We start from the raw sequence: 14,292 nt of genomic DNA, 5'->3' as shown, positions 1-14,292 counted from the left end.
CTGGGAAGGCACATTAAGGGAAAACAGAAATGCAACTCTACTCATGCAACATATATTTAAGCACATCTGCGGTAAGAACAGAGAGTGCGTGGTATCTGAATCAAGACCATTTCTCTGTTTCTCTCCCAGCTCAGTGAGGTGGATACCCCATGCAGACTGTAGCAGCCCAGAACATGGGGTTCCCTTCCCTCCAGCTACCAGGTGGAAGGCGATCTTCCCAGGAGAAGCAGGTCATCAGGATTTCCCATCCTGACCCCTGCTACCTGCTGCTGACGCTAAGTACTAGGTGTGTACAACTGAGATGCAGGGGTTCTCTTCTGTTCAATCCCTAGTCCAGAATGGAGACTGTACCCAAGGCAAGTGTGCTAAGAACACTGGGGCCCTGGGAACCCTTTTCCCGCTTTTTGAAGTGATGGTTTTATGCTAGGAGAAGCAAGCCAAGAGGACCCCAGGCTGCTCACTCCTCTTCCCTTCCACTGGATGCTCACCTCCTAGAGAAGGTTGCTCACCTTCAGAGAGAAGGTTGCCATTGTCCCCACCCCACCTCCAGAGTCCTTGCTCAGAGATTCTACCTGGGGCGGGGGGTGGGGAACAGGCCATAAAACAGGTAGTTTCTAATCTTTTTCCAAAGCAACAGGCTCCATGTGCCACAGACTATGAAGCTGAAACCTAAAGGCACTCCTAGGAACAGTGGGTTCCCATAGTATAGGAATAAATGTTATGGAGGTGTCTCGGTGGTTTAGTCTGTTAAGCGTCTGACTCTTGGTTTCTGCTCAGGTCTCATGATCTCATGCTTTGTGGGTTCTGTGCTGGCAGTGTGAAGCATGCTTAGGATTCCCTCTCTCTCTTTCTCTCTGACCTTCCCCCACTCACACTCTGTCTTTCAAAATAAACAAACAAACAAACAAACAAATACATTTTATGGTCATTTTCCATTCTAGGACCTAATGAAAATATTATGTCTCCTTAGCTCTTGGCTTGACAGTTTCTCAGACTGTCCTTGATTCTGATGACCTTGACAGTTTTGAAGGGTACTGGTCAAGGAATTTTGAAAGATGCCTTTCTATGTGGATCTGTCTGATGTTTCTCAGGATTAGAATGCAGTTATGAGAGGAGATACAGAGGGGAAGTGACAACGCCATCAAAGACTATGAGGGGTACACACTCCAGTATAATTAACATACAGTTATATTAGTATTAGGTGTACAATATAGTGGTTCAACAATTCTATACATTTCTCAGTGCTCATCAGAAGTGTACTCTTTTTTTTTTTTTAACGTTTATTTATTTCTGAGACAGAGCATGAGTGGGGGAGGGGCAGAGAGAGAGGGAGACACAGAATCTGAAGCAGGCTCCAGGCTCTGAGCTGTCAGCACAGAGCCCTACGCGGGGCTTGAACTCAGACCATGAGATCATGACCTGAGCTGAAGTCAGATGTTTAACCGACTGAGCCACCCAGGCAGCCCAGAAGTGTACTCTTAATCCCCTGTACCTACTTCATCCATCCCTCCTCCCCAACTTCCCTCTAGTAACAATCTGTTTCATCAGTTTGTTCTAGAATTATAATTAAGAGTCTGTTTCTTGGTTTGTCTCTTTCTTTGTTGTTATTGTTTTTTTTAACATTTATTTATTTTTGAGAGTGAGAGAGACAGAGCATGAACGGGGGAGGGGCAGAGAGAGAGGGAGACACAGAATCTGAAGCAGGCTCCGGGCTCTGAGCTGTCAGCGCAGAGCCCAACGCGGGGCCTGAACTCACGAACTGTGAGATCACGACCTGAGCTGAAGTCAGATGCTTAACCGACTGAGCCACTCAGGCGCCCCTGTTTTGTGTTTTTAAATTCCACATGAGTGAAATCATATGGCACTTAGCATTGTCTTAGCATTATACCCTCTAGATTCATCCATGTTGTTACAAATGGCAAGCTTTCAATCATTTTTATGGCTGAGTAATATTCCCTTGGGTATATATCTCACATCTTTATCCATTCCTCTATCAATGGACACCTTGGTTGCTTCCATAATTCAGCTATTGTAAATAATGCTGCAATAAATATAGGAGTGCATAAATCTTCTCAAATTAGTGTTTTCATACTCTTTGGGTAAATACCCAATAGTGGAATTACATGATATGATAATTCTTCTAATTTTTTTTAATGTTTATTTTTGAGAGAGACAGAGTACGAGTGGAGGAGGGGCAGAGAGAGAGGGAGACACAGAATCCAAAGCAGGCTCCAGGCTCTAAGCTGTCAGCACAGAGCCCAACGCGGGGCACAAACTCTGGAACTATGAGATCATGACCTGAGATGAAGTCAGATGCCTAACTGACTGAGCCACCCAGACGCCCTATTTCTAATTAAAAAAAAAAAAAAAAAAAAAAAAGGTTTATTTATTTATTTTTGAGAGAGCAGGAGAACGAGCGAGCGTGTGTGAACAGGGGAAGGGCAGAGAGAAAGGAGAGAATCTCAAGCAGGCTCTGCACCATCAGTGCAGAGCCTGATGCAGGGCCCGAACCCACAAACCATGAGATCATGACACTTGAGCTGAAATCAAGAGTCAGTGGCTCAACCGACTGAGCCACCCAGGTGCCCTTCTATTTTTAATTTTTTAAGGAACCTCTATACTATTTTCCACAATGGCTACACCAGTTTGCTTTCCCAACAACAGTGCACAAGGGTTGCTTTTTCTCCACATTCTCCCCAACATTTGCTTCTTTTGTTTTTGATTTTAGCCATTCTGACAGGCGTGAGGTGTGGTAGCTCACTGTGGTTTTGACTTGCATTTCCCTGGTGATGAGAGATGTTGAGCATCTTGCCATGTGTCTGCTGGCCACCTGGATGTCTTCTTTGGAGAAATGTCTGTTCATGTCTTCTGCTCATTTGTTGCTTACATTATTTAGGTGTTTTTGGTGTTGAGTTATAAAAGCTTTTAACCTTTTATCAGATAGGTCATTTGCAAATATCTTCTACCATCCAGTACACTGTCTTTTAGTTTTGTTGTTTCCTTCACTGTGCAGATTTTTATTTTGATAGGGTCCCATAGTTTATTTTTGATTTTGCTTCTCTTGCCTCAGGAGACCTATCTAGAAAAATGTTGCTATGGCCCATGTCAGAGAAATTACTGCCTGTGTTCTCCTCTAGGATTTTTATGATCTCACATTTAGATCCTTAATCAATTTTGAGTTTATTTTTGTGTATGGTGTTAAGAAAGTGGCTCAGTTTCATTCCTTTTTAAAAAAATTTTTTAAAAATGTTTATTTATTTTTGAGAGAGAGAGAGACACAGTGAGTGGGGGAGGGACAGAGGGAGGGAGATACAGAATCTGAAGCAGGTTCCAGGCTCTGAGTTGTCAGCACAGAGTCTGACATGGGGCTTGAACTCCTGAACCATGAGATCATGACCTAAGCCAACGTCAGACACTTACTGAGCCACCCAGGTGCTCCAACAGTTTCATTCTTTTGCATGCAGATGTCCAGTTTTCCCAACATCATTTGTTGAATGGACTGTCTTCTTCCCATTGGATAGTCTTGCTTCCTTTGTCAAAGACTAATTGACCATATAATTATGGACTTATGTCTGGGCTATTTTGTTCCATTAATCTAGGTTTCTATTTTTATGCCAGTACCATACTGTTTTGATTACTATAGCTTTGTATTCTATCTTGAAATCTGGAATTGTGGTAACCTCTAGTTTTTCTTTTTCAAGACAGCATTGGGTATTCAGGGTCTTTTGCGATTCCATACAAATTTCAGAATTATTTGTTATAGTTGTGAAAAATGCTGTTGTATTTTGATAGATATTGCATTAAATCTGTAGACTGCCCTGGGTAGTAATGGCATTTTAACAATATTTGTTCTTCCAATCCATAAGCATCTTTCCATTTTTGTCATATTCAATTTCTCTTATTAATGTTTTATAGTTTTCAGAGTACAGGTCTTTCACCTCCTCGTTTAAGTTTATTCCTAGGTATTTTACTATTTTCGGTACACCAGTAAATGGAACTGTTTTCTTAATTTTTCTTTCTGGTATTTCATTAATAGTACATAGAAATGCAACAGATTTCTGTATAATTATTTTGTATCCTGAAAACTCACTGAATTCATTTGTTAGTTCTAATAGTTTTTTGGTGGAGTCTTTTGGGTTTTCTCTATATGCGTCATCTGCAATTAGTGAAATTTTCCCTTCTTCCTTCCCAATTTGGATGCCTTTTATTTCTTTTTCTTGTCTGACTGCTGTGGCTAGAACTGCCAGTTATATGTTAAATAAAAGTGGTGAGAGTGGACATCCTTGTCTTGTTCCTGTTCTTAGGGGAAAAACTCAGTTTTTACCACTGACTGTGATGTTAGCTATAGGTTTTTCATATATGGCCTTTATTATGTTGAGATATGTTCCCTCTAACTTACTTTGTTGGAAGGTTTTATGATGAATGGAGGTTGCATTTTGCCAAATGCTTTTTCTACATCTATTAAAATATTCACATGGTTCTTATTCTTTCTTTTATTAAGGTGATGTATCACGTTGATTGATTTGTAAATAATGAGCCACCCTTGCAAGCCAGGAATAAATCTCACTTGATTATGGTGAATGACTTTTTAAAATATATTGTTGGATTTGGCTTGCTAGTATTTTGTTGAAGATTTTTGCGTCTATGTTCATCAGAGATACTGGCCTATCCTTTTTTTTTTTTTGTGGTGTCTTTATCTGATTTTGGTATCAGGGTAATGCTGGCTTCATAGAATGAATTTGGAAGTTTTCTTCCCTCTTCTATTTTCTGGGATAGGTTGAGAATAGGTATTAACTCTTCTTTAAATGTTTGGTAGAGGGTGCCTGGCTGGCTCAGTCGGTAGGGCATGCAACTCTTGATCTCGGGGTTGTGAGTTCAAGTCCCACATTGAGCATGGAGTCTACTTAAAACTAAAAAAAATTTTTACATGTGAATGTTGAATAGAATTCACCTGTGGAGGCATCTGGTCCTGGACTTTTGTTTGTTGGCAGTTTTTTGATTACTGATTCAATTTCATTGGTGGTAACCGGTCTGTTCAAATTTTCTATTTCTTCCTGACTCAGTTTTGGGAAGTTATAGGTTTCTAGGAATTTATCCACTTCTTCTATGTTGTCCAATTTGTTAGCACATAATTTTTCATAATATTCTCTTATACTCCTTTGTATTCTTATACTCCTGTGGTGTTGGGTTATTCTTTGTCCTGTTTCATTTGTTTTTGTTTATTCAAGTCCTCTCTTTTGATGATTCTGGCTAAAGGTTTATTAATTTTGTTGATGTTTTCAAAGAACTAGCTACTGGTTTCATTAATCTGTTCTATCGTGGTTGTTTTTTTTTTTTTAGCTTCTCATTTATTTCTGCTCTAATCTTTATTTCTTCCCTTGTACTGGTTTCAGGTTTTTCTTCTTTTTCTAGCTCCTTTAGGAGTAAGACTTACTTGAGATTTTTCTTGCTTCTTGAGGTTGGCCTGTATTACTATGAGCTTCCCTCTTAGAACACCTTTTAATGCATTCCAAAGATTTTGGATTGTGTTTGTTTTCATTTTCATTTGTCTCCATGTATTTTTTGATTTCCTCTTTCATTTCTTAGTCGACCCATTCATTTTTTTAGTATTATGCTATTTAACCTCCATGTATTTATATTCTTTCCAGCTTTTTTCTTGTGGTTGATTTCTAGTTTCACAGCGCTGTGGTCAGAAGAGATACAGGGTATGACTTCAATCTTTTTTACTTTGTTGACACTTGTTTTGTGGCCCAACATGTGATCTGTTTTGAAGAATGTTCCATGTGCACTTGAAAACAATGTGTATTGTGCTGTTTTGAGATGGAATGTTCTGAATGTATCTGTTAGATCCACCTGGTCCAATGTGTCATTCAAAGCCACTGTTTCCTTGTTGATTTTCTGTTTGCACGATCCACTGATGTAAGTGGGATGAAGTCCCCTACTATTATTGTATTACTATTGACTATTTCCTTTATGTTTGTTATTAGCTGCTGTATGTATTTGTGTGCTCCCATGCAGGGTGCACAAATATTTACAACTGTTATATCTTCTTATTGGATTGTTCCCTTTTACGATTATATAGTGTCCTTCTTTGTCTCTTTGTTTTAAAGTCGCTTTTGTCCAATATAAGCATTGCTACTCCGGCTTTCTTTTCACTTCCATCTGCATGATCAATGCCTTTTCAACTCTTCACTTTCAATCTGCATGTGTCTTTAGGTCTGAAATAGGTCTTGCTTTTTAATCTATTCTGTCATCCTATGTCTTTTGGTTGGAGCATTTAGTTCATTTACATTCAAAGTCATTATGGACAGGTATCTATTTGCCATTTTGTTACTTGTTCTATGGTTGTTTTTGTAGTTTTTCTCTGTTCCTTTTCTTTTGCTCTCTTCTCTCATGGTTTGCTGGCTTTCTTCAGTGATATACTTGGATTCCTATATTTGTTGCATATCTACTACTAGTTGTTGACTTGTGGTTATCATCAGTTTTATATATAACATCTAATGCATACAGCAGTCTACACTGACAGTCACTTATGTTTGAACAGAAGAGTGCATACTATTAGCACGATGTGTCATTATTCATATTGACCTTGAACACCTGACTGAGGTGGTGTTTGTAGGGTGTGTCCACTGTAAAGTTACTCTTTTCCCCACCAAAGTACACTTTGTAAGAAAGTCTCTATGTGCAGATCCCACTTAAAGACTGGAAATTTCTGTCCCCTTGAACATCTTTTTGTGCATGCCATCCGTGTTATCCTCTTTGGTAAAGTGTCTCTTCATGCCTTTGTCCATTTTCTAATTGGATTATTGTTTTTATTTACTGTTAAGTATTGAAAGTTCCTAATACATATATTCTAAATATGAACCCTTTATCAGATATGTGGTTTGCTAGTATTTTCTCCTGGTCTATACTTTATCTTTTTATCCTGACAGAGTCTTTCAGTGATAAGAAGTTTTTATTAAGTCCAATTTATTTTCCTTTCCTTTTGTGGACAGTGTTTTTGGTGTCGTGTCTAGGAGCTGTTCACCATGCCTTAGGTCCTGAAGACTTTATCCTAGGTTTTCTTCTAAAAGTTTTACAGTTTTACATTTAATATTTAAATCTATTATCTATTTTGAGTTAACTTTTGTATAAGGTGTGAGGATTAAGTTGAGGCTATTTCTCTCTTTTTTTACACTTATGGATGTCCACCACCATTTGTTAAAAATAAGAAGATTCTCCTTCCTCCACTTAATTATTTTTCCATTTGGTCAAAAATCAGTTGAGCATATTTGTATGGGTCTATTTCTGCATTTTCCATTCCATTCCAGGCACTTACAGGTATATTCCTCTGCAAATACCACCCTGTTTAAACTACTATAGATAAACTATATGCTTTAATATCAGAAAAAACGATTTCTCTTTTTTTTCAAGATTTTAGCTATTCTACTTTTTATACCTTTCATGTAAAGTTGAGAATAAGATTTACTATGTCTACAAAAATCTTTCTGTGAGTCTGTTAGGAACTGTATCAAACAAACCTACTGATCTAGGGAAAACTGACATCTTATGTTGAGTTTCAAATCCATGCATGCTGCACGTCTCTTCATTTATTCAGATCATTTTTTTTTAATATTTATTTTTGGGAGAGGGCAAGTGGGGGAGGAGCAGAGAGAGGGGGCCAAAGGATCGAAAGTGGGCTCTGCGCTGAAAGGCTGACAGCAGTGAGCCCAATGTGGGGCTCAAACTCACAAACCGCAGATATTCAGATCTCTTTAGTCAGCATTTCATAGTTATCAGCAAACATGTATGTTTTGCTAGATTTATACGAGAATTACAATTTTAGTATAAAATTGTATCTAAAATTACAATTGATTTGTGTGTTGACATTGTATTCTGCGACCTTGCTGAACTCATTTACTACTTCCAGGAGTTTTTTGTATGGAATCCTTGAGATTTTCTATGTAGACAATGATGTCACTTGCAAACAGAGATAGTTTTATTTATTCTTTTCCAACCCATATAGTCTTTTTATCTCTTCCTTGACTTATGGCGTGTCTAGAACTTCCACTACTAATCGTGAGTTTGTTTCCTGTGTTGCTTATTGTTCTGTTTTTTTTTTCTTCTTCCTGTGAATTACCTGACCAATTTTCAATATTCCATCTTGATTTATGTATATGAACATGATTTTAAAGCTTGGGCAAAGTAGATCAATAAAGTTTAATAGTCAAGAGACCATCTGAATCAACACTTTCAGTGGTCAGATTACCTTTCCTGGGATAAATTTTTGCACAGCGAGTCCCAGGCAGTAGTAACAATCCTTCCATATGGCATAAATGTTATCAGGCTATACTTTACAATACTTTCCTGCTATGACATGGAACTCCTGTGTCGTGAAGAGATGTTTATTACTGGGCCACTCCCTGCTTCCACCAAAGGCCACCACTCTGGTATCTGGAAATCGAGCCTCTTTCCAGACCTCAAAGTCCACTCATAAGAACTGCTGGACATGCAGCCACCTCTGGAGTTCCCTTCAGAGACTGAACTAACAGAAGCTTTACCCCTGCTCGCAGACATTATAGTCCATACCATCTGACTCATCTTGAGGATTCAAGGAAACCATCAGAGATGTTTCCAAGTAGAATTTATTTGAGGGAAGGGGAAATGTGATCAATTCTCTGAAAACTTACACTTCTCTGTGCCATGATTATACCGGAGATTAATGATGCTTTTAAAGTTTACCGTCTCGTACAAATATTTGCAGATATTTGCAAGTACTATCAGCTATTTTTACTATATGTGGGTTTATGAAAAAGTAATTCTCAAGTACAACCACAACAAAACGTTTACTGAAGGCTTGCCCTAGACCATTTCAGGAGATTCACATGTTAAACAAAAGGTGTTTTGGAAAATAAATTTCCTGGGGCTTACAATGTATCTCTCAGCATCCTAGGGACTAATGTGGACTATGTCCAATAACAATAAAGCTTTTCCATAACTACCCTGGGGGCTAAGGAGGTCACTGTGTCACCCCCTGGGTTTTCTGGAAACTAGAAAACTGTAATTCTGTCTTTCTACTCTACTATGATTACCATACAGTCAACTGAGACCAATTTCATGCATTCACAATGGATGTTTCTGGGGAAACTAACCTTTGACCCGGACATCACTGTACCGCTGAAAGTGGTGGTAAGCAGCCTTCCAAGGGTTCCGATAGTGACGGAGCAAAGTAATGGGAGGTCTTGGACGCACTGGGACATACCTCACACCTTCTTCATCTATTCAGAAGAAAAGAAAAGGAAGACATTAAATAACTTATTATATATTGTCAAGAATCCTCAAGATGTAACTTTAAGAAGGATTATGGGAACAGCCTTGGGGATGGACTCCCAACTTAAGTGGGAAAGCTTCACGTGACAATAACTAGCCCAAGTGACCATTACCAATATACTCCTTGGGTGGAGACTTGCGCTTCTCAGCCTTCACCAAAAGACTCTTGGCAGTGGACTTCTCGTCGTCAGTGCTGTTCGTCTCCATCATATCCCCTTCTTCTGTAGAAATCACGTGCTGTTGCTTTCGAGGCTTTTTCCTTGGAGAGGCACCAGGTGGTAGGTCACTTGTAGGCATGGACAGGTTGTTAGCCAGCAATGTGAGAGATGGAGACACAGTGCTGGTAGCCAGGGGGGGAACTGCTGTCATAGGAAAAAGAGCACATACATGTGTGAGAGAACCCATGCATTATGGGAAGCTTCACTGGATTTGCAACCAATGAGAATGGCTAAGACAGAAAAGAGAAGTAACATTTACTGAATCTTCCTATGTGGCTGGTAGTGTGCTAAGCACCCTACTTGTGGCAGAGGGTGCCGACTGCTCCCTAATACATCATGATTTCACCATCCTTAAATGAGGACCCTTACACCTGTAGATGGGCACTCTGCCACTCAGCTGAAAGACTATTTACTAGCCTCCTTTATAGATGGGTGTGGCCATATGAAATGAAAACAGAAGTGTTTTGTAGCATTTTTTATAAATGTCCTTAAATGAAGGTGTGACCTTCTACTCCTTGTCTTCTGTCACCCTGGAACTCAGATACGATAGCTGGAGTTCTAGCAGCTCTCTTGAATCTAAAGCACGAGGTCAAACTAGGGGTGGTAGGACCTTGGATCTCTGACCCTATGGAGTCCAGTACTATCCCTGGACTGTCTGCTTGAACCGTCTCTGCTATGGAGGACACCAGGCATGTTCCTCAGGCCTGGAGTGCTCCTTTTCCAGATATCCGAACAGCTGGCACTTCATCTTTTTAATGCCTCTATTCAAAGATGACTTCCTCAGTGAGGCCCTCCCTTTAAAACTCTTCTTAAATTCATAGCTCTGACTTTCCCTCACATAGCCACACCTCACTTTACTGTGCTTTGCAGATACTGTGCTTTTTGAAAATTGATGGTCTGTGGCAACCCTGTGTTAAGCAAGTCTACCAGCACCGTTTTCCCAACAGCATCTGCTTGCTTTGTGTCTGTGTCACATTTTGGTAACACTTTTTCATTATTATTATATTTGTTATGGTGATCGTGATCAGTGATCATGACTCACTGAAAGCTCAGATGATGGTTAGCATTTGTTAGTAATAAGGTATTTTTAAAAAAAGTTTATTTTGAGAGAGAGAGAGAGAGAGAGAGAGAGAGAGAGAGAGAGAGAATGAGTGGGGGAAGGGCAACGGCAAAGAGACAGGGTGGACAGAGGATCCAAAGTGGGCTCCATGCTGACAGCAGAGAACCCATGTGGGGCTCGAACTCACGAATGGTGAGATCATGACCTGAGCTGGATGCTTAAATGACTGAGCCTCCCATATGCCCCAGCAATAAAGTATTTTTAAATTAAGGTATGTATATTGTTTTTAAAGACATAATGCTATCACAGGGTGCCTGGATAGCTCAGTTGGTAAAGTGTCTGGCTCTTGATTTCGGCTTGGGTCATGATCTCATGGTTTCTGGGATGGAGCCCCGTGTCAGGCTTTGCACTGACTCTGCCCCTCCCCTGCTTGTGAGTGCATGCTCCCTTAAATAAATAAACATTAAAAAAAAAAAAAAAAGACCTAATGCTATTGCACACTTATTGTGTAAACATAACTTTTACATAAAATTCATTTGACTTGATTTATTGTGATATTCATTTTACTTTATTATTATTATTTTTTAAATGTTTATTTTTGAGAGACAGTCAGAGTACAAGTGGCGGAGGGGCAGAGAGGGAGACACAGAATCTGAAGCAGGCTCCAGGCTCTGAGCTGTCAGCACAGAGCCCGACACGGGGCTTGAACCTATGAACCTCGAGATCATGAGGTTGGACACTTAACCTACTGAGCCACCTACGCGTCCCTTATTTTTTTAATCAAAAAAAATTTTTTTAGCATTTATTTCTTTGAGAGACCGTGCATGCAAGTAGGGGAGGGGCAGAGAGAGGGAGACAAAAGATTTGAAGCAGGCTCTGTGCTGTGAGCACAGAGCCTGATGTGGGGCTCGAATTCACAAACAGTGAGATCATAACCTGAACTGAAATCAAGAGTCAACCACTCAACTGACTGAGTTACCCAGGCGCCGTGATACTCACTTTACTGCAATACTTGCTTTATTGTGGTGGTCTGGAAATGAACCCACAATTTCTCTGAGGTATGCCTGTATCTGTCATTGCTTTTCTTAACTGTTTCTCTCCCCTGCTAAAACGTAAGCTCCAAGAGGATGGAGATGTACTTGTTTTGTACAAGGATGTGTCACAGTACCTGGTGTCAAGCCCTACAATTTGAGGCAGGATTACCATCAGTTTTCCAGTACAGAGAGGTAAGAGGAACTATCCAAATCAAGAGAGAACAGTAAAATGGAAAACATTTAATTTCCCATGCTGGGTTATCCACGGTGTCTTTCAACGGAGTACTGAGGCTGAATGTGGGTAAGAATAATATTGTGGGTATTATATATATAAAATAATGGGTAAGAAGAATATTTCATGGCATACTAAATACAAATAAACAGCAGGTTTAATAACTGCAGACACAGCACAACCATACCCCTTACTGAACAAACAGCATGGGGGATGGAGGCCTTTATGCCAAAATGCTAAGAGGGCAACGCCCGGTAACGGGAGTACAAAATGACTTGCCTTCCACCTGGGCTTTATCGGCATTTCATAAATACTGTACATGATATGTTATTTTTGCAGTCGGGGGAAGCAACGTTCCTCAATAAATTATTAACAAGTATACAAACAATCAGAAAACCTCCAAAGTAACCTGCATTTCACACACTGGAAGTTCAGAGTCAAGGAGAGGAGGGAAAGAAAGTAGCGAGTAATTTCAAGATTTAACTAATCACATGTAAGTTTATCAAGAGAGTATTTTCAACAACATAGATCTTACTTCACTGCATAATAAGGCAACACAAACTGGCAGGGAATAAACTGTTAGATAATTAGCCCTTGGCTTGATTTATCTTGACCCTTATTTTCTATTTTTAATTTTATTTTTTTCTATTTTTATTTTTTTAATGCTATAAATGTTTGTATTAAGAAAAAAGTTCAAATAAACCTTATACCACAAGAAACTAGAAAAAAAAAGAAACTAATCTGAAATTTAGTAGAGGAAGGAGATAACAAAGAAAAATCCGAAAGAGATAAACAGTAACATTACTGAAAGTAATGATCAGTTTTTCCAAAATAAATAAATAACACTGGCAATGTTTTAACTACATTAAGAAAAAAAGAGATAAGACTCAGAAACCAAAATGAGAAATGGAAAAGAAAATACAACAGATAGCCACAGAAGCTCTAGTTCAGGATATTCTTGGAGAAATGTTAATCCTTTTCATGATTCTGTTGAAGAAAGAAAATTAGTGCTAAAAGGGAAGCAAAAATGGGTTGTTTTCAAAAGGAGCCTTGTTAGGGAGTCTTCTCTTTCTTAAAAGGAATGAAATGCAAACAGTGCACCCCAAGGGATCGGGCTCTGCGGCTGAGGGTCCCAGGAGTCCGGCCCAAGGAGTGTCATGTGCCAATGAAGAGTGCTCCGGGAATGAACCTACCAGAGACCGGCCTCATGATGTCCATTGGCTCCACTTCTTCTTTAACTTTTATCTCAGGTACCGGAGGGCCCAACACAGAGGAGAGATTGCCGGCCACAGCGGCTGATGGCGGAGGGGCAGCTGCGATGGTAGTGACAGGAGGAGTGACGGGGACCGCTCCGGGAATGGTTGAGAGGGCGACGGCTGGCTGTGATGGGGGGCTCGTGGCTGCGATCATGGTTGGGATGGTCGGTGGAGGCTGCTGAGCCGTGGGAGGGACTGCAATGGTGGGCTGGTCGTTGCTTTGACTGGACACGGTCTCCATGGACACAGTGACTGGAGTGGTCATTGATACGTGGATTTCTGACTTAGGCTTGGCACTGAAACACGAAAATGAAGATAATGTAGCAAACATCTCGGAGGATGGGTGTTTGTCCAGTTCTTTTTGTACAATGCACAGCACAACCCTAACTCTATTAGTTTGATTCTAGATATTGAACTTTAAGGTAAGTTTTAAAAATATCCCCACCTGGGCCCACCCTACCAAATTTTATAAGCAGTGATAAAATTAACTTAGAAAATAGCATTCACTTAAAGTCACATCATCAAAAGTCAAAGAACTTTTACTACATTAGTCTTTTTCTCCCCCAATTCCTTAATGCAAATGTTGCCTTATGAAGTTTTGTTTTGAAATCACAATCATACTCACTTTGTCTGTAGTTTCTTGTAAACCTATTTCTTATAGAAGAGGAAGCTCACACACATGGCAATGATTCAAAAGAACACAAATTGAAGATAATTTTCTTCCACTTCACATACCCAGCCCCTTACCCAGAGGCATCACAACTTTCCAGCTATTTTACCAGAATACTTCAGGCCTCTAATGTAGCTATACATTTAATGTTTAAAACTGTTTATCTGAGGCGCCTGGGTGGCTCTGTCGGTTAAGTGTCCGACTTCGGCTCAGTTCTCATGAGTTCGAGCCCCACAATGGGCTCTGTGCTGACAGCTTGGAGCCTGGAGCCTGCTTCAGATTCTGTGTCTCCCTCTCTCTATGCCCCTCCCCTGCTCATGCTCTGTCTCTCTTTCAAAAAATTAATAAACATTAAAAAAAAATTAGAAAAAAACTATATATCCTATTTTTTTCAGTTTTATCAGAAGTAGTTCCTCATGTCATTACAAATTCTTCTTAAACATTATTTTTTAAAGTAAAAAAAAATATTTTTAAAGACTTTATTTTTGAATAATCACTACACCCAGCATGGGG

The 14,292-nt window shown here is 39.7% G+C and overlaps 1 protein-coding gene across 9 annotated transcripts in view; it reads right to left on the bottom strand.

Annotated features, from left to right (window-relative positions):
• SAP130 (Sin3A associated protein 130) overlaps positions 1 to 14,292 on the bottom strand; it is an 80,089-nt gene that overhangs the window by 4,377 nt on the left and 61,420 nt on the right. For 8 of the 9 annotated variants that reach the window (XM_042954062.1, XM_042954063.1, XM_042954060.1 and 5 more), the window contains 3 exons: positions 13,047 to 13,405; positions 9,423 to 9,671; positions 9,132 to 9,257 (listed from right to left, as the gene is read on the bottom strand). In XM_042954062.1, coding sequence (XP_042809996.1) covers positions 9,132 to 9,257; positions 9,423 to 9,671; positions 13,047 to 13,405 — 734 coding nt within the window. The remainder of the gene's footprint in view (positions 1 to 9,131; positions 9,258 to 9,422; positions 9,672 to 13,046; positions 13,406 to 14,292) is intronic. The other variant, XM_042954068.1, reaches the window with a different exon arrangement.

This window comes from Panthera leo, chromosome C1 (assembly GCF_018350215.1).
Source record: "Panthera leo isolate Ple1 chromosome C1, P.leo_Ple1_pat1.1, whole genome shotgun sequence".
NCBI classification, from domain to species: domain Eukaryota; kingdom Metazoa; phylum Chordata; class Mammalia; order Carnivora; family Felidae; genus Panthera; species Panthera leo.
Note: the sequence above shows the minus strand (reverse complement) of the source record. Positions and strands in the feature narration are given on the sequence as shown.